The sequence below is a fragment of the Eschscholzia californica genome, unplaced genomic scaffold (genome assembly GCF_041429995.1).
Source record: "Eschscholzia californica isolate CP2 unplaced genomic scaffold, dmEscCali1.0.p SCAF_2, whole genome shotgun sequence".
NCBI classification, from domain to species: domain Eukaryota; kingdom Viridiplantae; phylum Streptophyta; class Magnoliopsida; order Ranunculales; family Papaveraceae; genus Eschscholzia; species Eschscholzia californica.
The window spans coordinates 275,447-301,043 of record NW_028238309.1 but is presented as its reverse complement, the minus strand read 5'-3'; the positions used below and the strand labels follow the sequence as shown (position 1 = coordinate 301,043).

Genomic DNA, 25,597 nt, shown 5'->3' with positions numbered 1-25,597 from the left:
AGTGCCTCACAATGCCTTCTTGATTACAAAACTCCTTGAATGCCCCATCCGTGTACTCGGTCCCATTATCCGACCTTAACGTCTTCAGCTTTCGACCAGTTTTGTTCTCAACCATTGCTTTCCACACCAGGAATGTGTTGAATACCTCATTCTTATGCTTCAGAAAATAAAGCCAGACAAATCTCGAATGATCATCAACGAATGTAACAAAATACCTGGAACCACCCTTGGAAGGTAACTTTGCCGGTCCCCAGACATCGGTGTGTACGTAGTCTAATACCTCTTTGCTCCTGTGCTTGCTTGTAGAGAACGTCACCCTGTGTGCCTTCCCGAACACACAATGCTCACAAAACTCCATGCAAGGCTTCTTCATGTCCTTCAACAAGCCTTTCCCGCACATCAAAGATAGACCCTTTTCTGACATATGCCCAAGGCGCATATGCCAAAGCCTCGTACTAGCCGTTGGATCCCTTCCACTGATTCCTACTGCTACATCTCCCGTAATTGTTGTCCCCAAAAGTTTGTATAAATTACCGTAACGAGTACCTCTCATTACCACCAAAGAACCCTTAACGACTCTTATGGAGCCATTCTCTATAATTATCTTACAGCCGTTCCGCTCCAACACACCAAGGGAAATTAGATTTTTCCGCAAATCGGGTATGTGTCTTACGTCCGTCAATGTTCTCACCACTCCATCGTGCATCTTGATCCGTATTGTTCCGAGTCCCACAGTTTTACATATACTATCATCACCCAGTATAACTGTACCACCATCTATACTCCTATAGGTAGTAAACATCTCCCTATTTGGGGACATATGGTGTGACGCCCCTGAATCAAGCATCCACTTATCGAAGATCTTCTCAGACACCTCTGTCACCGAGAAACATTCGTCCGCCTCTTCTGACACATATCCCGCCTCTTGCATCTCTTGTTTCTCCTTGTAGCCTTCGTTCTTTTGCTTCAACTTTCTCTTTGGACAAGCCGCTTTAAAGTGGCCAAGCTCACCACAACTAAAGCACGTTTTCTTGAAAGAGCCTCTAGATTTGGATCTAGATTTCCCGCCCTTTCCTTTTCCCCTTTCATTACTCCTCCCCCTTGTTACAAACAACCCTTGTGCTTGTTCCTTGTCTACTCCACCCGACGCCATACTGCTAGTAGCAACCTTACGAAGGTCATCCGCTAATAGCGAATTTCTCGTCTCTTCCATGCTTAGACTATCACCAACAAGCATCAAAGTTTGAACAAGGTTTTCATAGGATTTTGGCAATGAAAGTAACAATATGAGGGCTTGGTCCTCATCCTCAACCTTAACATCAATATCCTTCAAATCTGAGATAATCCTGTCAAACCTATTCACATATTCCTGAATAGAAGAACCCTCTTCCATTCTACATGTGAATAATTTGGATTTTAAGTAGACCCGATTCGTTAAAGTTTTCGTCATGAAACTGCTTTCTAGCTTTAACCACACACCCGCCGCCGTTGTTTCTCCGTCTACTAGGAACGCCACGTCCCTCTCAAGACACAACATAATGGTAGCCCGTGCTTCGAGATCTAACTCCTCCCAATCCTCATCTGACATATCTCCTGGTTTCTTTCCCGTCAACGTCTTGTGTAATTTCTGCGAGATTAGCAGATTCTTCATCTGCAATCGCCAATAAGAAAAATCGTTTTTCCCATTGAACTTCTCTATCTCATATTTCCCTGATTTGACCGTACCACTTCTCGATCCCATCTTCTCTTCGTTCAATCTCAACAAGGCTCTGGTACCAATTGTTATATCTGAAAGTCGCGGAAGCTATCGAACCTATCCTAGAAATTGATCCGATTATGAAGATTAATCGAAAAGCTAAGTCAAAATCAAATATGCGAACAGAATTTAACGAGGTTCGGCTTTAAAGCCTACGTCCTCGGGCGAACAAGAAATCTTTATTGAAGGATAGATGAAGACGACTAACACAACCCGCAAGTTCGTCCCAAGATGGTACCGTATAGTAATAACCTTCTATACTAAATCTTCGACGACCGAGAAATTTAACACCGCTCAAAAAACTATGAAAAATTTCTCTCACTCTTGCTCTCTCTCTTTAGCTCTCTCTAAAGAAGAGTTGTTGTTGCTTGTGTTGGTGTGTTTTTAGATTGGACCCAAGACCCCCTATTTATATATTATTATAAGCCGAAATTTAGAAACCAATTGAACTGCCTATAGCCATGAATTGGGAACAAGGGAAACTGCCAATTTCAAAACCGCCATAGCCAATAGCCATCTAAACCGCCTCTTGATTTGTTTGAAACCAAACCGCCTCTTTTGAATTGGACTTGGACACTGACTCTCACACTTTTAAATCAACAAAAGATAAGGGGAGATGGCATGGGTATCAATAGTCTCTTTTTTTAATGAGATTGGAAAAGAGATGTTGTCATATCCATAATCCACACCCCCCCCCCCCTTCAATTGGCCCCCACTTCTCTATCTCTCTCTTTTAATTCATAGCTAAGGAACCTTGATTTTTGTAATTGTTCTTCTTCTTTTCATAGTTATAACCTTCTTTTCTCTCTAGCTTTCCAAATTCTAGTATTATATTGATCTCTAATTCAACATTTTTGAAGTATTCATTAGTAGATTTACACACAACAAGAAGAAGAGAAAACAGAAAAGAGTACTAGTACAAAAATGAAACAAGAGAACACATATGTAAGTAGTTCACTAGATGATGAAGAAGAAGAATATAAAGTGATGAGCCAAAAGAGATCAATGGAGTATGGGAATTTAGATTCAAAACAACCCAATACTGAAAATCATCAAGCTTCCAAGAAAAGGTCTGTGTAGGTGTATGTTTTTTGTTTCTTCTCTCTCTCACTGTCTCTATAGATTGAGCTTAATTTGTTTTAGATTGGGAAGTATATATTCTTATGTATGTATGAATAATTTAGATGTGATTGAATTTAGGAAGGTGGTTGAGAAGAAAGTGATGAAAGTGAAGATTGAAGCAAATGTTGGTGGAACACAAAAGAATGAATGCCCACCTTCTGATTTTTGGTCTTGGAGGAAATATGGACAAAAACCCATCAAAGGATCTCCATACCCAAGGTTGGTTCATTTTTTCTATTCAAAATCTTCTGTTTTCTTTGTTGATCAATCATCACCTATAAAAAGAACCCCTTTTTTTTGTGTGTGATTATGTGTTGCAGGGGATATTACAAGTGTAGTACATCAAAGGGATGTTTAGCAAAAAAACAAGTAGAGAGATGCAAAACAGATGCTTCTATCCTCATAGTTACTTACACATCAAATCATAATCATCCAGGCCCAGACATCCATGATATCAATTATCAACAACAACCCTCATCATCACCTAAATCACAATCTACTACTACTCCTAGTCAAGAACTTCCAACCACACCTAAACAAAAAGAACCATCTTTCATCAGCCTAGGTCATGATCAACAACAACACACTACTACTAGAATACCCAATGAAGATCATCACCATTTTCATTACTTCCAATCCGAGTCTTTAGAAGACATGATTCATTTCAATGAAGAAGAATACCCAATATTAAGGGTCACACTGGATAATAATAATTCATTGAGTAGTCTTTTATTGAATGAAGAACCATTCACTACTTATCCTAATGATCTTATGTCGACATTTTCTTCATCAACACCCAAATCAGAAGAAGAAAATGATTTCTTTGATGAGCTTGAAGAATTACCCACATTTTCAAATTTTACTAGTTTCATCACAAATACTTCTTCTTTCTTGACTTTAGTTTAATGTTGTCACTATTACAACACACTACCTCAAAATAATAATAATAATTTCTATTAGACTTTTGTATTGAAATCCCTTGTTAATATATAATGAATTTTATCTTCTTTTTCTTGAATCACTCTTCTCTTGATTCACAATTCTGTTTATCTTTCCCTCCAGTCTAGTGTTTCTATAGTTGTAGTTTTCGATGATTCTAATTTACTTAACAGTGAATCAGTGCAAACCACATAACACTTTTGTCTTCGTCTTAGAATCACTCTTTTGGGAAATACAGTATGAAATTCTCAAGTGGATGATGGGGTCCATTGAGTTTATGTGATTATTGGGATTAAAAGTGTTTTTGTTGAATTGTGGTGACAAAGAAGAGAAAACTCCAAACAACAAGGACAGATAAAGAAGGCTAAAAAGAGAAGAAGGTTAGGTGGAGTAGAGAGAGAGAGAGAGAGAGTGGTTGAAGGGATATATTGATGCATGCTCCTTTGTTGTTTTATATCCTTGTTTGGGGCTTCTATTCACATTTTGGTGGAATTCATACTCGTCTCTTTTGGCAATATTCCATGTTTCTTAATGAATGATTTTGATTTTTCCCTAACCCAAAAAATAAAGAGGGCATCACACACTCTTAAGAGGCCTAGTTTTTAATCAATTCCATCATCCTTCCTCTATCTAGCACCCAAGTTGTTTATTAGGTATCTTCATTGAACTAGTACATGGATAAAGCTGAGTAGTTGAGAAGAAGATCTTGATTCTATTGTTTCACAAATATCCCACAATGAATTTAATAGGCCGAGATTTTTCTTTTTTCGCCTTTAAATCGAAATGACTGCTACCAAGAAAAAAAAAACAAAAAGAGGACAGTCTCTTAAAAGTATTAAATTGAAGAAAAATAATGCATTATAGCGACAAAAAAGAAACTTGGATAATGCAAAATATGTAGTTGGTTTCATATAATTGTGATAATCTAAATAATCTGACCACCAGATTATGATACACGACTTTATCATTGAATAGGACTGCCTAACCAATATTAATAGCAGCCTATAAAACCTATCTCATTAAAGTTCAAACGAATAAAAGGACAAGTAAAGAAAATAATACATTATTACTAACTGATTGATTAGTTTACCTAATTTACTAAACCTTTTAGAATAATAACATGAACATTAACTTATGAGGAAAATATGAGGAACCCGTTTCATGTTGGTCAAGGACCGGCATTTCCAGGTATTCAAGGGCGTTTACAGGGTTCGCTCGCAATCTTTTGACCCAAAGAAACAGAGAATTTAGTACTATAAATATCTCATACCAAGTTTAGCTTCACAGTAATTGTAAGACAGTATCCGCGTTTTTTTTACCCCCCACTTACTACAATTTTAGGGCAATAACAGATGTTTGATCAAAATCGTCAACTTTAACCGAGCCATCAGAAATCTGTGTGTGTGTGTACTTCACGTACAGTATTTCAAATGCAATTGACTTAGTGTCTCTTTGTGCTTTGCCGAAACTGTAGTGTTCTGGAATACTTCCTCCCATATTTTCCGAAGATCTGTTTCAAGGATTAAGAGACTGTGTAAGAGAAAGAAATCCCTCTAATATCTTTCACAGCGAGTAATGCTATAACTTATATTGAGTTCAAATGCCTGTCAGCTAATGTCTTTGTTTCCTATCATTTTCCTTGTGAAACCACAACATCGAGACTACTACAGCAGGTCGTAGCTGATATGGCATGAACACATCATTCCATATCATGCATTCATATGATCTTGACCCATTTTCAGCTTAGGTCAACCGACTGTGCTCGTTACATACTGTCTTAAAGGGTATCGCTTATTATCACGATTAATAACATCCACAGTAGTAGTATATAAGTTCTATAAATAGTCCGTACCTGCCCTATCTGCAGTGGAGAGACACATTATGATCATGTCAAATCTTGGAACCTTGGTTAGATTATTTAAGAATTGAACAGCCAGCTCAGTTTCATCTCTGCAAGAAGATTACGTGAAAGTTAAAAGCTCAACTGAATCACACTTGCTCAAGAAAAAATAAGTGAAGGGATTTTCGACTTACATGAAAAAGGTAGCAACACATTTGACAACATCAATGAGTATAGAGGCGGACAAGGCATTTTTGAATATCTGTGGTAAGGTAGCTGGAGCTATAGCCTGCTTACACCAGAAATAATCTTCAGCAATATAAATGAACAAAACAACTGTCACGGCAATAACACTTTAATGATAAGAGTCCATGACTCAACCATCAAAACTGGTCTACCTAGTTTTAGGTGGACTGCTGACTAGTTGATATAACCATACCAAGAGAAAACAGTCATTCCAATGACCATCATCCGTCGAAGATTTTCTATAGAAGCCAACTGTTCTTAGACTTCCATCTCAAGCAGACATATATCGTTTCATGGATTTAATGCCATTTATTTGATGCATAATGAGCTACCCAATATTATCGTACAATGTAGTATAAACTTGATAAGTGAGACTTCTTTCCTTTTAGATCAGATTAAAGAGAAAAGTAACTAAGGTAGAAAAATGCTAGTGAAACACCTTCAGAAAATTAGCCTGTAGTGCAGAGTCACCAGAAATTCCTCTCCAAGAAGCCTCAAACTGATAAGCTGACTTCGGTGGTGTGATGTTTTTTGCAGCTTCAGCCATAGCTCGAGAAGCTGCTCGTGAAGCTAGCTCTTGCACTGGTATCTTCTGTTCCTGTTTCTTAGCAAGACCCTGGTCTCTCTGTTTAAGAGTTGAGTGTAAGCAACTAAAAAATGTACTAGAAAGAATTCAAAAAGATCAATTTTTCTCATCAACTCATAATTGGGGGAGAATATTTTTAGAAAGGCAAGCATACTAGAGAAAGTAGACAGCAAAAGGGAGCAGGAACTCTGCAAACCCTGCTTCTGAAGACGCATTTTGTTTTGAAGAATAAGAGAAAGAGTGAAAGGGAAAGAAAAACAATCAGTATTACATAATGAGACCTTGACACTTTTGTTAACAGAACTCATGGTTGCACCTTCCACAGATCCATCAGATTCAAATTTCCTGCCCCCATTTCCCACACTAATTGACCTGCTTACAGTTTCCTTTGCAATGCCTGAAGACGTGGCGTGAACCTATGCATAGCAAAAGACAGAGAAAATACATGATTTCAGAAGAGATCATGAAACAAATTGTTAGTGCTAATTTCTATAGAGATCCATGATAGGAGGGTAAACATGATAAAATATACTTTATGATTAACATTGTAAGCTTATTGGGATACTCAAGTGAGAGATAACAAAGTAAAACAGTCAAGCATTGAAATGGGTCTCGCCCCCTGGTTTTACCTCCGTTATTCCTACTTTTTTTGCTTCTCCAGTGGGTTTTGTATTTGGCGTAGAAACCTTCTCAAGAATCTCCTGCAATGACCAATAAACATACCAATATCAGAAAGAAAGAAGAGAACGGATGTAAGGAAAAAGTTTGGCATGGGTCTTAGGAAATAAAACGAAATAACCCATCTATTATAAATTTTAATCAGTTGTCAGTAGCTTGAATGTGTGAGTTGTATCCCTGATGCCTCTAGTTCTTCTGTTGTATATGAAATTGGCAAATCTCTAATCCTAAATTCCTAATATGCTCTAGTCGCCGAGTCTCAAATCACTACCATTAGTGTAAGAGAGGAAAACAGAACTCCATGAACAGCTTACCTTTCCATAGAGAGCTTTTGTGTCAGCATGCTGCTTCTTGAGTTCTTGGTTCTGAGGTTCCAGCCTTAGTGCAAACTCGGAATCTATTATCATATCATATAATATTGTATGATCATAATAACTTGATATGAAACATCAGAATCCGAAATCTGAATTTACCTTCAATAGATGACTTAAGTTTTCCAAGTTCTTTCCTAGCTGTTGCACGTCGCGAGTATGCCTTTATGTAGCGGTCGTCTAAATTTAAGGCCTCTGTGCAGTCATTTTCTGCCTCCTCAAATCTAAACGAGACAAAGCACCAAACATGTCATTTGATATTATGCAAATGAACTGGGCATCAAGATTTTATAATATTTAGTAGTTTGACAAGTTTGGAGTCCCAAGAATTAAGTTGAAACAATAGAAATGTTAGAAGAACATGTATATATTCCTCTGGCATATGAAAACATGAATAGTTCTTTTTTGGTAATATAGATAATAGAATTAAATAGATTAAGACTCCGTCCGTAATATGCCAGAAAGTAATGCCTTTTCATTTTGAGGTAAGCCATGGCTCTATTTGCAAAAGCTACTGCTGTTGGTGATAAGGCAATGCTTCTTGAATAGCAGTCAATAGCTTCCTTGAACTTTTTCTGCTTGAAGTATTCATTGCCCTGCAAGTGAGAGTGAGCAAAATTAAAGATAGTAGGTGGATCATAAGACCTTGATCATAATATCATTATTGAGATCGATATCCAAAAGGGGTCATATATTATCTCACCAAGTCCTTCTCTGACGTTGCATCTGGTGAATCTTCATCAGTTGATAAGCTACTTAGACGACTAAATGCATCGTAGCTGAATTTATGTGCATTATCATTCAGAGAGTTGACAGGGTATGCTTTTCTTGTAGTTGCTTTATCATCCTCGTCTAGATTTACAATCTTCTTAGCGGAAGAACTCTTCAAGAAACAGTATAACTAAGTAGTTAGATAGTGTGTGTTTTTAAATATAGCTATTAATTAATAAAGCATTAAGTAGGAAAAAGAGAGAGAGAGAGAGAATACCCCTTGTTTGTTATCATGATTCTCAGCTGCTTTCAGTTTTTTGTCTTTCTCCTTAAGTGAAAGCTCCCAGCCTTGCAAATCATTCAAAAAACCCTGGAAATCCTAATAAAAGGAGACAAGTTATTCTCCTATAGTAAAGAGTTCAGCTTCAGAGAGACCCTTATATATAATTAATAATTCAAAGCAGTTAGTTGCAGTTTTATAGATGAAGCTAATTAGGGTTAGTATTAGGGCAAATTCAACTAAACAACCAAGGCAAATACTGACTAGACCACAATAATAATCCAGAGAAAGAAGAAGAAGAAGAAGAAGAGTTGTTAATACCAGATTTTGTTCACGGTTGTGCTTGTTGGAAACCCTAGCCATGGATAGCGCGCGCGAGAACAAAGAATGAATGAAAGTAAATTCTGAGTTTTCCTTCCTTTGGAGCGAGCAGCTGATAAATCAGAGGCGCGCGCTCGATCAAACTTTCTGGAGTACAGAAGTCTCTCACGTTTGATTTCCTAGAGGCTGGAAGTGAAAATCCAACGTTATTGAATTTGAGTAGTCATAAAATAGTTTTGTTGGACAAGGGGCGCAAACAGGATTTCAAGTAAAGTAGTTCCAATTTTCTAACAAAATTTTTCTATAGATTATCGAGCGCAAAATGATCCATCTTTTTTGCGGTATATCTAGTTATCTACATAAGCACAAGTATATCATTTTTCTAATTTGGTACTTACCAAAGTAAAAGAAAATGTAAAAATATGATACAACAAGAGTTAATTTGAAAAACTAAAAATAGAGAGAAAAAAAAATGATTGAACGAAATAAAAACTATGCATAATCAATAAAGAAGACAAATAAAATGTTCATCGATCATTATGTATCTTTGAACCTAATTTCAGTGTTCAAGACCTTAGAGTTAGGGTTTGGAATTTATATGAGTGAAGATAAACTCAGAACTCATAAACCTGATTGCAATGAAACTAAATTATTTAGGAATAAATAGAACCTAAAATAAACCCCAACCCTAACTTGATTTCTTAATTTTAAAACTTTTTCTCTCTCTAAACAAACTCCGACAAAATTAAAAAAAAAAATCAAAACCACCAAACTACCCCTGCATTAGGCAAAAAATAACAAAATCCAGCCTGGCCGATGGCCTAGGCTGGTCTTCATACGGGCCGCCCCTTGGACTTGGACTGCCAGTAGTTTCTGTATTTAGCTACTTAAGAATACACCTCTAAAGTCCACCGTCCATTGGTGTAATAGTTGGACACCCCTCTTAAGTCTATGAGATCGTGTGATCAAGTCTCCGTAGAAACAGTTTTTCATCAAGATCATCCCATGTAATTTAGGCAATATAAAGTAAATATTGTAATGAAAACTATCATTTCTTTTTTCCTTCCTCTTTATCATCATTCCTCTCTCTTTAGATATTTTGGCGAAGGGAAGGTGAAGGTGTCTTTTGCTGGAATCCCTGTCCAGTTTGAGAGGGCAATCCTCCAGACCCAGATTCCGACGAAGGACAACCCTCCCCTTCATCGAGCATTTAGACAAAGAGAGAAAGGATGAAAGAGGAGGGAGGTAAAAAAGGTAACTGATGATGGGAGGAGAGGCGGGAGAAGAGCATTTAGACAAAGAGAGAAAGGATGAAAGAGGAGGGAGGTAAAAAAGGTAACTGATGATGGGAGGAGAGGCGGGAGAAGAAAGGGATGAAAGAGATAGTGGAGAGAAATGGTTGTGGAAGTTGTTGGAGGTGACGAATAGAAATGAATGGCGTAAATGAAGAAGAAGAAGAAAGTTTTGTTGCTCCATGAAATTAAACAATCCACAATTTCCCATTAAAATTTTTATACCCAAAATAAATTTTTGTAGGTGAATTTTTTTTTTGGTTTGTTTCTTCCACCTAATTAATAATTCTAAAGGTCAGATAAATCACAAACTTCCATTTACTTTTCTTAATAAAACTTGAATCATTCAATGTAAGACAATAAACACCATGAATCAAACACCATAAACCATGACAAAAGCATCCCTCTATTTCCTTTAACTACTAGACTAACCCTTTTTCCTCAACATTCTATCAATTAATCAATGATGCAATGGCTAAACAATTGCTTGCAACTTTATGAATCAAATCCCCTTCATAACTTAAAGGATTCTTGTTCGATCCTGGTCCTTCGACGAATCCATCATTACATGTCTCTGCATTAGTTATAACTGCACTAAGCATGATATTGACAGTTCCAAAATCCTTCATTGGGATTGCATCTATTGCACTTTGAAGATTATCCAATGCACTATCGAAATTTTCCTTGCAATCTTCAATCCGAGAAATAATGGTTGATGGGGTTTTCGGGTTTTTGGTGATTTTAGTTGCAGAATCAATTGCAGTCTGAGTGGTTTTGTTGCAAGCTTTGATTAAAATTTGAAGAATGGAAGATGGGTCAGTTTTGGTATTGTGGGTAAGATAAGGAATGATAGAAGATATGCAAATTTCAGGGTAATCTGTGTTAAAACAGAGCTTTTTAATGGAGGTAGTAGAAGAAGGAGAAGGGGGTAAGGATGAATCAAATTGAGAAATGGGTGGGAGAAAATTATCAGGATTGAAAGTTGCCTCTACCACCGAAATGAAGAAGAAGAAGAATAGATAAGATAGAAAGAGGATGAGTGTTGAGGATTGATGATTTTTGGATTCCATCTCTGTTACAAAAGAACAGAGAGAGAAAACAGAGTTTAAGTGAGTGAAATGGGGGAGGGAGTTTAAAGAGAGAAAGTAAATGGTGGGTTACCCATGAAAGTAGGATCATGAAAAAGGCAAGAACCGTTACAGAGAACCGGTTCACCTAATCCTAAACCCAAACTCATGGACAAATTAAAGGGCCGGTAATTATAAGGCCCAAAATGGGGATATTAAAGAGAATCAGGCCCAGTCCAAAATATTATTGAGAAAAAAACCCAGTAAGTAAAAATACTAAATTACCCTCACTAACATAAACATAAGACAATTCTATCCTACCCAAATTTCGTCACATTTTTCCCGCCCAATTCAGAGACTTCCAATCAATGTCCCTTCGCCTTCGCCCCTTCGTATTCCAAGACAGAAAACCCACCCAACATTAACTCCCTTTAGCTGAAACAGTTTTACTCACTCTCTCTCTCTCTCTATAAGAAATCATCTTCTCTCTCCACTCCGATTCTGAGTAGTCATCTTCTCTCTCCCACTCCGTTTCGATTTTAAGCTGAAAAACCTACGGTTGTGTTAGGGTTCCTGAGTAGTCATCTTCTCTCTCCCACTCCGTTTCGATTTTAAGCTGTAAAACCTACGGTTGTGTTAGGGTTCCTGAGTAGTCATCTTCTCTCTCCCACTCCGATTCTGAGTAGTCATCTTCTCTCTCACTCTCTCTCTCTCTCTATAAGACACCTCTTAACTTGCCGCCGGTTGAGAAGCAACTCTCTGAAAGGTATAAAAGGGTTGATTTTGTTGATCCTAAACAGATATTTTTGATCGATTTTAAGTTCAAGCCCCAAATGTTTCGTTTCGTGTAAGTTACGTAATAGTTAGGGTTTTGGTTTTTCAGAAAGATTTGATCATGTTTTAAAATCTTGATTTTGTTTTTCAGAAAGATTTGATGTGTAGAAACCCTAACTATTTGTTCCAGAACACATTTCCATATGTTTTAACTAATTTTGTTTATTTATGATGGTTTGTTCTTCAGATCTGCATATTTTAGAACACATTGAGATGTGTTTATAAACAATTTCAGATCTGTTTATATGTATGTTTTATATGAATAAAAGTCATCTTTTCTAGAACACATTGAGATGTGTTGTAAAAATTGCAGATTTGTTTAGATATATGGTTTTGTGGGTGTTTTTTTCTTGAATGTTTTTAACATCTGATTTTATGCAGAAGCCTAAGGAAGATGGGAAAAGGAAAAACAACAGTGAACAGTCCAAAAAAAGTGGGTTCTTCAATGGGGAAGGAGGATAAAACTTTAAGGATTAGCCCAAGGAAAAGACCTTCCTCTGCAACACAGGAATTGCCTCCTAAAGGGCAAAAAAAACAAAAGTTAGCCATTATTGCACAAGGCCAAGAAAATACTGAAGAGGTAAGAGAAGTCTTTGTTGATGAGTAGTTTTAATCTGCTGTTTCAAACTTTATTATTGGTTATACATTTGAAAATATGTTATTTTTTAAATAAATATGTTTTCAGTGGACAAAATGAGTTGTTTGCATATATTTATATGTTCATGTCGTGTATGTTACTGTCTATTTAATGCTTCTGAATGTACTGATCATTGATTAATTGTCTGTTGCAAGGACGAACCTGTTGCTGTGCGAGGGAGGAAAAATAGCGACACTAAAGAGAAAGCCATCGTGGAAGTCGATAAGAAAAAAGGGACATCAGTACAATATAAGTGTACCTTCAGATTACCAGTGGACTTAGCTTTGATGACATTCAATTGCATGAGTGAGGAGCAAAAAAAAACCATGGAGGATTCACCTTTTGGAAGATTACATAGAGCGATGGCAATGGGAAACATAAGGAAAGAAAACTTGAAAGAGAAACCAAATAGAGCTATCTTTCACATTCTAAGCAGATATAACAGTTCCACCCAAAAGTTTTTACTAGGAGAAAAGGAGGTTGCTTTCACTCCCGAAGATGTAGCATTGTTGTTGGGGATGCCCATGGATGGGCAAGAATACGAAGCCTTTCCTTCGAACGCTAACGTCGATACAGTGAATGATGTTTTCCTGAAAAAATACTTTGGAAGCATTCAAGGAAAAGGAAAAAACAAGTCTGTATGTTATACAAGCACAACCATAGAGGATGGATTGCTAAAAGCCATTCGCACAAAGGCTCCTGGAATTGAGTTTTTAAGGTTGTGGATCATGTATCTCGCGGCGACGTTACTATTTGCATCCTCAGCTGGTTACTCCGTTATTTCAAGCTTTTACCACAACTTACAGACAGAAAGGATGATTAGTAGAGTGTCATGGCCAAGAGCAATTCACTCATTCATGATGAGACAAATACACAAGCATGCTGAAGAGCCCTCCAAGGCTTCTGGTTGTCTAATTTTGCTTCCCGTAAGTATTTTTAAACGGTAAAATATGATTATATGTTTTGGACATTTCACTTTATGATGTAACGAAACTTTTTTTTACAGTTCTGGGTTTGTATGCACTCTTCAATAATTGAAGATGATAGCTTGGGTGTTGGTACAACACCAAGAATTGTGAGATGGTGCATCCAACCTTTCTTTGCAGGTTTGGAGAAGGAAATCGATGGGCTACAATCAGATCAGGTAGTTTCGGAAACATTAATTCTAATTTTCCAAGTATAATTGATACTGTTCTGATTTTTTTCCATATGTTGTGCGCCTTAGCTTTAATGTAATTAACATATTTATGAAAGTATTCATGTGGAGGAGGAAGTTGTTTTTGGAAGAAAACTATTCCAGATATGTTTTGAAAGAATCCAACTGTGTTTACTGCATACTAAACTTTGGAGGCACTGATAAACAAATGTCTACCTAGATGCATATTGCATATTTTAATTTGTTGAGAAAAATTCTAGATATGTTTTGGAAGAATCCAAATGTGTTTACTGCATACTAAACTTTGTATAAATTGATAAACATATGTCTACGTGGATGCATATTGCATATTGTAATTTGTTGAGATAAATTCCAGATATGTTTTGAAAGAATCCAAATGTGTTTACTGCATACTAAACTTTGTAGGGATTGATAAACATATGTCTACGTGGATGCATATTGCATATTTTAATTTGTTGAGAAAAATTCTAGATATGTTTTGGAAGAATCCAAATGTGTTTACTGCATACTAAACATTGTAGGGCTGATAAACATATGTCTACGTGGATGCATGTTGCATATTGTAATTTGTTGAGATAAATTCTAGATATGTTTTGGAAGAATCCAAATGTGTTTACTGCATACTAAACTTTGTAGGGATTGATAAACATATGTCTACGTGGATGCATATTGCATATTTTAATTTGTTGAGAAAAATTCTAGATATGTTTTGGAAGAATCCAAATGTGTTTACTGCATACTAAACATTGTAGGGATGATAAACATATGTCTACGTGGATGCATGTTGCATATTGTAATTTGTTGAGATAAATTCTAGATATGTTTTGGAAGAATCCAAATGTGTTTACTGCATACTACACTTTGTAGGGATTGATAAACATGTCTACGTGGATGCATATTGCATATTGTAATTTGTTGAGATAAATTCTAGATATGTTTTGAAAGAATCCAAATGTGTTTACTGCATACTAAACATTGTAGGGGCTGATAAACATATGTCTACGTGGATGCATATTGCATATTGTAATTTGTTGAGATAAATTCCAGATATGTTTTGAAAGAATCCAAATGTGTTTACTGCATACTAAATTTGGAGGCATTGATAAACATATGTCTACGTGGATGCACATTGCATATTTTAATTTGTTGACATAACCAAAATATACAGTACCTGCCTAAGACATTTAGATCCTTGCATATTATAGTTTGTTCATATAATCAAATTATTTGTTTTTGTAGTTTGCATTTCTGTTCACATAATAATTTTATTGCATTCTTCAAGGTTAAGGAGGAAGTAGAAGCAGATTGTGATGAAGAGACAAGATTGCTGCATTTTAATGAGAGGGTTGTGGTTGAAGTTAATATGGAAGACAGGATAAAACTTGTCGAAGAAATAGAAAGATTAACTCGCCAAAATCAACTTGTTGAGAAAAAATTGCAGATGGTTGTAGAAGAATTTGATGCATACAGAGCATCAGTTGAAAGTAGGAATGAGGTGAGAGATAATCTAGGTGGAAAAGAAATGGAGGAAGTTACTGAGAAAGAGGACCAGGGAGAGGGAAGTGAAAAAGATGGAGCTACAAACAAGGAGGCACCTGCAAGTGAGTAAATGACTCACGGATATTAATTCCTCTTTAGTTAGTTATCTGTTTTTCTTAAGTGGTTGTTCATGTGGCAGCAAATATATTTTTGCTGACAACATTAGACGGTTTCTGACATGTGGTTTTTATTTTTATAAACATCTCAAATTAAGTATCGTTTGGGTTTCAACGTTGCTTTTTTAGTTTTTAATATGTTGGTATTATGTTCTAATTGTTTTGGTATGTTAGTGTCACATGATGGTTAACGTTTGCTTCCAGAATTATGGAAGAGCAACTTAATATTCTGATGAGTGCTCTCATCATGTATTCTTTTGCAAACGACATTAGTCTTTATGTCCTCGTAATTAAAAGATTTCTAGCAATGAACTACGGCAAGGGTCAAAACTATGTATTGTCGGAGCAAATTGAAGAATGTTCGTAACACAGATATATCGGTCGGATATATATCTTTAATAACATAAACAAGTAAGTAATTTCAAGAAACATATGTTAAAATGTTATGCGTATTCTTAAAATGCTGCGAGCAACTTTTGGTTTGTCAATGATATTAGACGATATGTTTGCGAACAGAGCGACTTCCTAACATTATGACTATACTTGTGTACACAGATCTTTCATTCATGGAAAATAATATGACTGAAGAAACTACTACGACATTCGATTTCGATAGTAACATTGGTTGGAATGAATCTTTTTTTGCGGAATTGTCGGAGGTAGAGAAAGCATTTGTGGGAAACATGATTGGAACATGTGATGAGGAAGAACTTGTTGAAAACCAGTCCACAAACAAAATATTCGGTAATGAAATAGAAAAAAATGAAGAAGTTGTGGCAGAAACTACACGAGAAGAGGTAAGGAATGAGAAAAAACCAAACTCTTTGGTGAAAAGGATTAAAACAGAACCAAGATTTAGGAAACCAAGTGAGAAGGCAATTGTGATTGTGGATGATGCAATCAATGTACAAAAAATTCCAAAACCAAAATCTATGGTTGAGAAACTGTCAAGATGGCCAAGAAGTCCAGTCTGGAAATTTGTATCACAAGAAGAAAAATGTCTTCTAGAAGAATTCTATATCAATTGCACCAACACGTAAGTAACATTCTAAACATATTCTTATCTTTTTTAACATATTCCAACCTTGAACAACAGTTCTTCTATGTTTCTTCAACAAACATGTGTACGTCGTGGACATGTTCGCCAATGTTATTAAAAAATTAGCAAATGCCTTACAAATATTAAATGTGTCTGGGACAAAACAACTTATGCTGGTGTTTTTCTTTTTTATTTGACTAAAATGGAAATTATGCAGAACTAAAATTTGGATCAATGAAGACATTAACGATATATGTGGAGGCCAACTTGACAAACTAATGATGAATAAAGAATGTGATGCTGAGATTATCAACTGGTGGGCAATGCATTTGACAAAAATCCCACAGAACCAAAATAAAAAAGTTTTGTTTCTTGCATCCGAGTTGTTTGTAAGTTAAATTATTGTGTCTGTTGTGAATAAACCATTCTCATTAACTCTTAAAATATACGTTTGTGATTGTACAATTTTTTCCATTTTTTGACAGACACTGATAAATGACATGGGAAACAAGGAGACAATACACAGACTATTACAAGGGACGTTGACAAAAATTGTGGATAACTGTAGACTACCTGAGTATGTTTGTGCAGCCATGTGTCACCCTACTATGGAAGACTCTAACCGAGGGCACCATTGGACTTTACTTGAATATGATGCATATACTGATGAATGGACTCACTTCAACTCTTTATTAAGCGATAAACGGTTAGCAAAATTTTGCTCGGCAAATAGTAAGAGATACGCGGTGATACTTGAGAGTGCTATGGAAGAATGCCGTATGACTGGTCATGGTAGGAAGAAAAAGGTTCCAAAAATGCTGGCTGAACCCAAAGATAAACAAGAAGGAGAAAAGTGAGTAAAAGTGTTTCTTAAACAAAATAAATATTTTACGAACACTAGATTAAATGTTCTAACTTTTTTTTTTCCTACAACAGCCCTGACTGTGGGTTGTTTGTCATTCTACGAATGGAAGAAATGATTGCCAAGACAAACAAATCCACATACGATGGTAAAGAGTTGCAAAGGGATTGGCAGAAATTAGCCCAAAGAAAAAGGGCACAACTAACTCATTTGATTTTGGAGGACAACAAGGTTCAGTGGAGATTAGAGGATTAGACTTTGATGGTGTGGTTATTTTTGTGAACAATTAAACATATGTTTATTTTGTTGCTATTTTGAAAAACAATGTTTGGGAAATGTAAACAATAGATGGTAAGTGCTCTAAGCAATTATGAAATTGCCCTATGCATAATCCGATTTTGTTGCTAGCAAATGGGATGAAGCATGAGCAATTTAATATTTGCCTAGATCATAAAGTGATTTGTAGAGACATCTATTTCGATTGCCTAGAGCAATGTATATTTTTTGTTAAGTTAATATATGCATGACAATTGGCTAGAGCAATGTATATTTTTAAATTCCTAGAGCAATGTATATTTTTTGTTTAGTTGGAGCATATATTTAGGAACTTCAAAAACAGTTTAGTAAATGTCGGGACAAATTAAAGTTTGCTCTCAATTATGTTTTAAGTTTCTGAACAAATTCGTTTTTGCCAATAATTAGATTGCTGAAATGTTTCGCATTTTCTTTTTTTCATTCGACATACACAAAATGACAATTGGCTAAAGCATTTAACAACATGTATAATTATGTCTCGAGTTCTTGTACAATGTTGACGACATATATCAGATAATCACAAATGATACTTTGTCATCAAATAAAATTGAACAGTCAATAAAAGTTACCAAAAAATATCCAAATACGGAAACAAAACTAAGAATCGTCAACACATAAGTTTATATGTTTAGCAAATCAGTAATTATATGTAAACTCTTAACATTTGCTAGACACCAAAATAGATTGTGTTCATAAAAACAAAAATCAGACAATCACAAATTGACATTTGTATTTTGGCTAAAGCATTTTGACAACATGTATAATTATGTCTCGACTTCTTGTACAATGATGACGACTTATATAATTATGTTCTAACAAACAAATATAATGTATTAGTCATAATGTTATAAATTGAACAGTCAATACAAGTTACTAAATAATATCCAAGTACGGATACAAAACTAAGTATCGTCAAAACATAAAGTTATATGTTTAGCAAATCAGAAATTATATGTAAACTTTTAACATTTGGTAGACACCAAAATATATTGTGTTCATAACAAAACGTTTTAGAGAATCACAAATTGACATTTGTGACAAACAAAAGTTACAAAATTTACAAAATATCAAGCTAAGGTGATTCTGTCTACTAGATTTGTTCACGACATGTAGCACTATTGTGATAAGCCGGTCGGTTGCACCTCCGACAGATCCTCTTTTTCCTCGTAACGTTACCAGAACTCTCCAATCGATTTGTACGTGGTCGCCCAGGGCCTTTTCGTGCTACGGGAGGAAGAATTTTGGTTGATTGTTCAAAAGAAACGGGTTCATCGAAGTTTGGTACAGGGTAAACATATTCTTCATAGGTCTTTCTATAGGCCTCCGTTGTCCAAACAGGATCAAAAAAACAAGTAACATCACCTTGCCTGTTTGCAATACATAGCATTGCATGTTCGCATGGAAGAGAATCCACTTGCCAACGCCGACATGAGCAAGTAAGAGCTCCAAGATCAACACTGTGACGGGGATCAGAGTATACTTCATAAATAAATGGAGCAGCCTCGGCGTACCTCCAAGTTTCAGATAATTTTTTTTTGGAATCTTGTTCATCGTTGATGGATGGACAAAGAAAGGTAGACCATCCAATTGCGGCATCTCTATGTTTTCTCATCTTGTTCATGATCTTTCTTCGAATGGCGTCTAACATAGCAGTTATAGGAAGTACCCTGGCCTTTTTTATCATAGAATTGAAACTTTCTGACATTTGCGAAGAAATAGCGCCGTACCTAGAATTTAAAAATAGAAAGACGTCAGTTTGAAAACAACAATAACGAAATTGCGGGAAACAAATAATCTATTCCAACTACAAAAGAAGTAAAGTTAATGAAGAAATATAGGTGTTAGTAACATGCATACCTTTCTCCTGGAAAAAATGAGTCTGCCCACGTTTCAGGATTAAGAGATTCGAAAAATCTAGTCACGTTGGAGCCACCCATCTCGACCATTTGATCAACAGTGGAATGATACTCACTGGCTGGTAGTGCACGGGCAGCCTTAAACATAAGCGTCTGAAAATACTTTGACTTCCGGGCTCCATTACGTAGTCGAACATTGAGATTGCACCTTAAATGCCATGCACAAAAAGAGTGATGGGCAGTGGGGAAGACATTCTTGACACCATTGATAATGCCCCCATGCCTATCCGATATGAACGTGTATATTGTTTCAACACCTACAACAATCTTTAGGTTTTCCAAAAACCAAGACCAGTTATCTTCGTTTTCCAAATCCACTATCGCATAAGCAATTGGAAACAAACCTGTAAATTGAAGATAAAAAATAAATATGTAGTGAAGTATATGCGAGTAACAGAAAAGAAAATATGCAAGCATATTAGGTTATGTTTAAAGTATGTAGTTAAAAATGACATTGTGACCGCGGAAGCATTTAAACTTTAAGCATATATGATCCGTGAATAAACAAATTAAATTATGTACCAAAACCATTGAAAATGTTTGTAACATTTTTTTAATTGTATACATACCATTGTTTCCATCCTTTGTAACCGCGGCAAGGATGCAACCATTAAACCTTGTCTTCGCAAAAGTAGCATCTATGTATATAACAGGTCGACAATGTTTAAAACCCGAAATACAAGCGCGAAGTGCAATAAAAACTCTAACAAATCTATGGCTACTTTCATCCACTTGCAAATCAATTCGACTATTTGGATTTGTACGTTCTAAGGCATCCACGTACCACTTCAACTTCGCATACGAATCGCCTTCCTCACCAAAAGCTTGATTCATTGCAAACTTTTTACCATGGTAAGAGTAGTAGTAGCCTAAATAAATTCCAAAGTCGTCTTGAAATTTCTCCATAACATCCGCTGTGCTACGGTGTGGATGTTTTTTTATGTCTTTTCCAATGAGATTACCGACTAATTTACTAGACAGTTTCGGATCACTGGGATTAATAACAACATCTGCACAATTGTGTATCGGTTCAAATTCTTTCAAGATAAATATAGAGCTACATTGCATTGGTGCAATACCATGAACTTTCCAATTACACCCTGGTTTGGGACATATGGCTGTCACACGAAATGGTTCGTTTTTTATATATTTGTAGTTCTTCTTAGTAGCTATTGTATATCTTCCAAGAGAATCTCTGAAGGTTTTCACTCCACCCTCAAATATTTGACCAATATGAGTAAACACCGGGCCCCAAGCTTCCGACACTAGTGGTTCGTCCCTCTGAGGTGCTTGATCTGTTGCTCTGTCAACCTCCATATGCAGAATGCTTGCAATTATATGTCATCAAAACAATAACACAGTTTAAAACACAAAAATAAATGTTACCGGAGTTAAATAATAAACTTGAACACAAATATTAATGTAAAGAGGTCTTTATAAAAACCAAAACAACAGTGATTATGTTTCAGGTTATGATGGTTATGCAACTAACATAAGTTAGCAACTTCAAGATTTCCAAGATATGAATGATGCTTTTAAAACATTAAATTTCTTTTTAAAAAAATCATAATATGTTATGGCGAGTACAGAACGAATCTAAACACACATATTAGTGTCACGAATTGTTTATTCAATCAAAAAACATATGATAAAATGCTTAGGACACAAACAGATGATGTTTAGCTTCAGAATTATAAACAACAGTTAAGTGTTTAAACGTCACACTCACAAACATATGATAAACTGCTTATGACATGATCGTGAGTGTATCGAAAGTATGGTTTCAGGCCAAAACACATGAAACTTTGATGACAAATATCAGAAACATTTTAAAACTACTAAATGAAGAACATGAAACAACAACAAAACCAAAAATTTCGGGCAACATTTCGAAGATGAACAAAACATGGAGTTGATGAACAAAACAGATAGCAAAAGATTGTTAAATGAAGATGAAGAAAACACGATCTTGATGATAAGTATCATGAAGATGAAGAAAACATGATGTTGATGATAAAGATCATGATGATCAACAAAAAAGAGTGTTCATGATAAAGATGAACAGAAAGTTGCAATGAAAAATGATGGTATGAAAGGAAGTTGCAATGAAAAATGATGGTATGAAAGGAAGGTGCAATGAAGAAATCATCTACAGAGAGAAAGTTTAAAGAAAAAAATGGAAAAGAGATGAAGATAAGGAAACAATTACCTGTATTTCCGGTCGAGTTATCTTCCGGTTATCTATTTCCGGTCGAGATATGTTGCTGTTAAAGAGTGAGAGAGAGCCGAGAGAGGAGAGAGAGCAGAGAGATGAATATCAATCTAGAGAGAGAGAGCGGGAAAGAAAGATAAGGAGTGGCAAAGATGATGTTTATATTGGTTGCTAGAGGGAAATCAATCTGGGAGTTTATATATAAAGGGTAGAATAGGTATTACTTAAAATAATGGGCTCCTAGAGATGGGAAAATGCACCTAGGGATCCGAAATTGGGTTTGATATGGGTTTATTTTTAAAAAAATGGGCTTTTTATGCATTATTAATCCATGCTGGGCTGAATTTGGTATTTGACCCAATTTTTTGGGTTTTTCAATAAAAAATTCCAAATTAAAAGGGGGATGCTACTGTTCAAAGCTTTAGTTTTACTCAACCACAGGACAAAAGTAACTAAATACAACTGACCTATACTCTGTTTTGGTGTATCAATGTCTTTGTAATGACCATCGCTAGTCAATATCTGAAAATAAAAAACCAATAAAATCACAAACAAAAACAAAACAACCAAGAAATAATTGATTTTTCTCTTCTCTTAAAAACAATATGTTTCGAACTTGATATCCTCGGTAGAGACATATATGTTACTACCACTTAAGGAAGACAGATTTAATCAAGACTTGTGAACAATGTAAGAAAGACTAGCGAATAAAGTGGATGCAAAAGTAAGAAGAAGAAGTAAAACGGCAGCAATAAACGAAAGAATGGCCCATGGACTATTGAAGTAATCACGCTTCAAAGTTGCCCTCCAGACATGCCAACGAGTCTTATAATAAGCGTTCACTTGATCACAGAGTTCATGATAATAGAAATTTGCAAGAGTTACCTCGCAACATAACTTATTGAAGAGCATAGATACATCTTCATCGTCGCCTAGATAATTCGTGATAATATCTTGATTTCGAAGTAATCTAACATCTTCTTCAGAATTTATCAAACTATCCATAAAAAAGGCATAAGAAGTCATATAAGTAACTTGCCCGTCACAACATTGTTCAGAAGCAATGAGATTTCGTAATAGAGAGTCTGTTTGATCTTGGATAACCAGAGGAGGAATTTCCAAAACACCATTGTTGAATTTAATGTCTAAGAAATTACCCCTTGGATACCCCTTCTGGAATTTGACACCGGCAAGTTTCAATTCCGTCACACTTGGTACGAATTTCCACTTCGTTTTGTTACGTTTAGCAGGTAAATCATGAAATGTTTTACCAAGTAGATCAAGTAAATGTTTTCCATCAGAACTTGAGTACTTCTTCCGAACTTCTTTATCTCTTGGCATTAACGGATTAAAGAAATGTAAAGCAAGCTTAGTAAGAGATCTCTTCTTTATATTACCATATTTTACAAGTAACTCGAATAAACGTCTAAGAACAATCATAGGAAGTTGATTTTCGAGTAGTACAAGATCTCGAACTAAACTAGGCAAACTCCATACATTACTAAATATTGGATCATCTTTTTCAGTGTCGACTTCCCTATCGTTCTTTGAACTCTTCTCATCGTTCCTGGAATTCCTTAAGAAGAGCTCAATTATGAACAAACCATCTATCACCAGCATTTCTATGAATATTTCTCTTTCCAAGTTGATAGGTTCTGAGTAACAATCTCGAGCTTCCTGTTCGATCTTTCTAATATGCTCTATACATTGTCCTAACAGAATGGACCACTCTGTATTAGTTGTTCGAGAAAGCAAGTCCCGTATATAACTATGTTTATGTTTTTCCATTGCTAATAAGTTACCTTCTCCATGATGAAATGGACCAATTGATATCATTTCAGGTGTGTATGCATACTCGTTAATTTTGCGAAATTTTTCATGTACTCTATAAATACAGCACTTGGTACCCGAGTTCGAAGGGATTGAACTCTCAAGCTTTCGCTTGATTGAACTAGCCAAGACTCTGCTCAAGTCTGAAATTTCAATTGTGGTTTGGAGTCTGACGGTTTCGTTTGTTTGACTCGACTCTGCCATTGACGGTACTTAGTAGTACTAACAATCTGATCAAATGACTCTGAATCAATATATAAAGTAAGCGAATTGTAGCGAGCGAGAGAAAAAAAATCGAATAATAAACACTGACCTTCTACTTCTTCTTCCGGGAATCCAAGAAGTGGAGAAAGATAGATCGGATTGTAATCTCGATAGACTCTTTGGAAGGTCTGAAAATGGGGGAATTTCAGAGAACAAGGAGGGAAATTGCAGAGAAACTACCAGAGTATGAAGTCAAGACCTGAAATACTTTTCCAATAAGAAAGAAAAGTCAATGAATAGTGGAGGCAGCTGGGGCCATATAGCTTTAAGGGTTGAGTCTGACCGAAGATGAAAATTCATTGGAGTTGACCTAATTGGGATTGGCTGATTCATTCAAGACAACAACCCACAAATAAAAGAAAATCACTACTTGCTTCAAACATCTAATAAATCATGAAGTAAATTCGGAACACAAATACTATAATAAACCAGTAAATTTCAAATACCCATTTAATGTCTTGTGATGTTATGACCATATAAAAACTAGATAAGAAAAGATCAATTGAATGAAAAAACTAGACATGAACCTCATGTAAGAAAAGCGATCGAAATCAAACAGACATTGATGGGGGCATCGATTAAGTTACCACGTCTTCTTGACATCTGCTTTCTCACTCTGAATTAAGTTATCTTTTTTCCATTCTTTGCAATCTCTCTTCAAATGCCCTAACTTTTGACAATACCAACAACTGTGTATTTCTCTCTCAGACATTGAACCTCCCCAAGATGTGTTTTCCTTGACATTGAGAAACCTTCTCGCCGCATCTTTCTTGTATATATATTTCTCCACCATTTTCAAGTTTATCTTCTTCTCATTAGGACCCGAATCGTTCGACAATAACAACTCCAATTCCCATTTTGCGGGCAACGATTTAAGCAACAAATGTGCTTGTATCTCATCATCTAAAACCACGTTGACGTTTTCCAATCGACCGACTAGAATATGAAAATCAGTCAAATGATCAATAACATTTCTTGATTCTTCATGTTTCAAGTTAACTAGATGACCTAATAAGAAACCCTTGTTTTCGATTGTTTCGGGCTCAAATAAAGATTTCAACTTGTTCCAAACAACATTAGCTTTGGTTTCATGACAAACAAGATGAGTGAGACTATTATCAACTGATTGGATGATATAGAGCATTGTTTTGCTATGCATTACTAACCATTCATGATCAGATATATTAGCTGGTTTTGCTTCATCTCCTTTTAGGGTTTCAGATAAACCCATTGCACATAGATAACGCTCCATATCCCATTTCCACATGAAGAAGTTTCTTGAATTCAATTTTGGTATGTTAAGTTGAAACTCATCCATCTCAGAAAAATACAAACTTTTTCAGGAAAAAAGAAAGAAGAAAAACCTAGAACTTAGACGGTTGCAATAATCAAGAAAAAAACCCTAAACCCTAAAAGAAGAATAAGATAGGATTAGGTCTCACCGAGAGATTCCAGTAGTATTGGAAGATCGGTCACAATCTTTTCTTTCCGACTGTTTTTCAGTTTTTATACCACTAGAGTTTGTAGAAAGTGGGAAACCTTCTATTCGTGCAATAGTATATTTTTTTATTTTATTTTTAGCCCATCAATCTGCCATAAAACTCTAAGGTCATAATGGGCGTGGCAACCCAAAATCTAAAGTACTCA

At 35.7% G+C, this 25,597-nt stretch overlaps 4 protein-coding genes and 1 long non-coding RNA gene across 8 annotated transcripts; 2 read left to right on the top strand and 3 right to left on the bottom strand.

Moving 5' to 3' along the window:
• Positions 1-2,366: 2,366 nt before the first annotated feature.
• LOC147554877 (uncharacterized) lies at positions 2,367-3,893 on the top strand. Of its 2 annotated transcripts, none has more exons than XM_086659897.1 (3): positions 2,367-2,826; positions 2,961-3,097; positions 3,199-3,893. In XM_086659897.1, exons 2-3 carry the CDS (start codon positions 2,979-2,981, stop codon positions 3,782-3,784), a joined length of 705 nt encoding a protein of 234 aa, XP_086516023.1. In that variant the 5' UTR covers positions 2,367-2,826; positions 2,961-2,978; the 3' UTR covers positions 3,785-3,893. The 2 variants fall into 2 exon arrangements, with proteins under 2 accessions (XP_086516023.1, XP_086516022.1); XM_086659896.1 differs by having other exon boundaries at positions 2,420-2,826; positions 2,957-3,097.
• A 1,147-nt stretch (positions 3,894-5,040) lies between these two features.
• On the bottom strand, positions 5,041-9,485 carry TPR5 (Tetratricopeptide repeat (TPR)-like superfamily protein). 2 transcript variants are annotated; one of them, XM_086659894.1, is made up of 12 exons: positions 8,851-9,485; positions 8,527-8,628; positions 8,242-8,421; positions 8,010-8,134; positions 7,641-7,762; positions 7,482-7,564; positions 7,119-7,190; positions 6,771-6,905; positions 6,343-6,528; positions 5,852-5,946; positions 5,670-5,767; positions 5,041-5,327 (listed from the first exon to the last, which is right to left on the bottom strand). In XM_086659894.1, the coding sequence occupies exons 1-12, from the start codon at positions 8,890-8,892 to the stop codon at positions 5,230-5,232; spliced, it is 1,338 nt and encodes a 445-aa protein (XP_086516020.1). In that variant the 5' UTR covers positions 8,893-9,485; the 3' UTR covers positions 5,041-5,229. The 2 variants fall into 2 exon arrangements, with proteins under 2 accessions (XP_086516020.1, XP_086516021.1); XM_086659895.1 differs by having other exon boundaries at positions 8,527-8,619; positions 8,851-9,418.
• A 952-nt stretch (positions 9,486-10,437) lies between these two features.
• Positions 10,438-25,336, bottom strand: LOC147554874 (UPF0481 protein At3g47200-like). Of its 2 annotated transcripts, XM_086659889.1 has the most exons (3): positions 24,478-25,336; positions 24,000-24,274; positions 22,411-23,916 (listed from the first exon to the last, which is right to left on the bottom strand). In XM_086659889.1, the coding sequence occupies exon 3, from the start codon at positions 23,888-23,890 to the stop codon at positions 22,529-22,531; it is 1,362 nt and encodes a 453-aa protein (XP_086516015.1). In that variant the 5' UTR covers positions 23,891-23,916; positions 24,000-24,274; positions 24,478-25,336; the 3' UTR covers positions 22,411-22,528. The 2 variants fall into 2 exon arrangements, 1 of the variants encoding a protein (XP_086516015.1); XR_015234320.1 differs by lacking the exon at positions 24,478-25,336 and adding an exon at positions 10,438-11,363 and having other exon boundaries at positions 22,267-24,138.
• On the top strand, positions 10,460-25,426 carry LOC147554873 (uncharacterized). Its single transcript, XR_015234321.1, has 2 exons — positions 10,460-11,397; positions 22,298-25,426. It is a non-coding gene; the product is annotated as an uncharacterized LOC147554873 (long non-coding RNA).
• On the bottom strand, positions 18,819-20,961 carry LOC147554875 (uncharacterized). Its single transcript, XM_086661886.1, has 3 exons — positions 20,214-20,961; positions 19,586-19,988; positions 18,819-19,455 (listed from the first exon to the last, which is right to left on the bottom strand). Exons 1-3 carry the CDS (start codon positions 20,959-20,961, stop codon positions 18,819-18,821), a joined length of 1,788 nt encoding a protein of 595 aa, XP_086518012.1.
• Positions 25,427-25,597: the final 171 nt, after the last annotated feature.

Excerpts from the sequence above, each read along its gene's own strand:
- LOC147554877 (XM_086659896.1), top strand. The coding sequence starts at position 2,681 with ATGAAACAAGAGAACACATATGTAAGTAGTTCACTAGATGATGAAGAA. Across the intron at positions 2,827-2,956 it reads CATCAAGCTTCCAAGAAAAG|GAAGGTGGTTGAGAAGAAAG; the intron begins GTCTGTGTAGGT and ends GATTGAATTTAG. Across the intron at positions 3,098-3,198 it reads AAAGGATCTCCATACCCAAG|GGGATATTACAAGTGTAGTA; the intron begins GTTGGTTCATTT and ends TATGTGTTGCAG.
- TPR5 (XM_086659894.1), bottom strand. The coding sequence starts at position 8,892 with ATGGCTAGGGTTTCCAACAAGCACAACCGTGAACAAAATCTG. Across the intron at positions 8,629-8,850 it reads ACAACCGTGAACAAAATCTG|GATTTCCAGGGTTTTTTGAA; the intron begins GTATTAACAACT and ends TCCTTTTATTAG. Across the intron at positions 8,422-8,526 it reads ATCATGATAACAAACAAGGG|AGTTCTTCCGCTAAGAAGAT; the intron begins GTATTCTCTCTC and ends TGTTTCTTGAAG.
- LOC147554875 (XM_086661886.1), bottom strand. The coding sequence starts at position 20,961 with ATGGAGGTTGACAGAGCAACAGATCAAGCACCTCAGAGGGACGAACCA. Across the intron at positions 19,989-20,213 it reads TACAAAGGATGGAAACAATG|GTTTGTTTCCAATTGCTTAT; the intron begins GTATGTATACAA and ends TTCAATTTACAG. Across the intron at positions 19,456-19,585 it reads TCATTTTTTCCAGGAGAAAG|GTACGGCGCTATTTCTTCGC; the intron begins GTATGCATGTTA and ends TTTAAATTCTAG.
- LOC147554874 (XM_086659889.1), bottom strand. The coding sequence starts at position 23,890 with ATGGCAGAGTCGAGTCAAACAAACGAAACCGTCAGACTCCAAACCACA.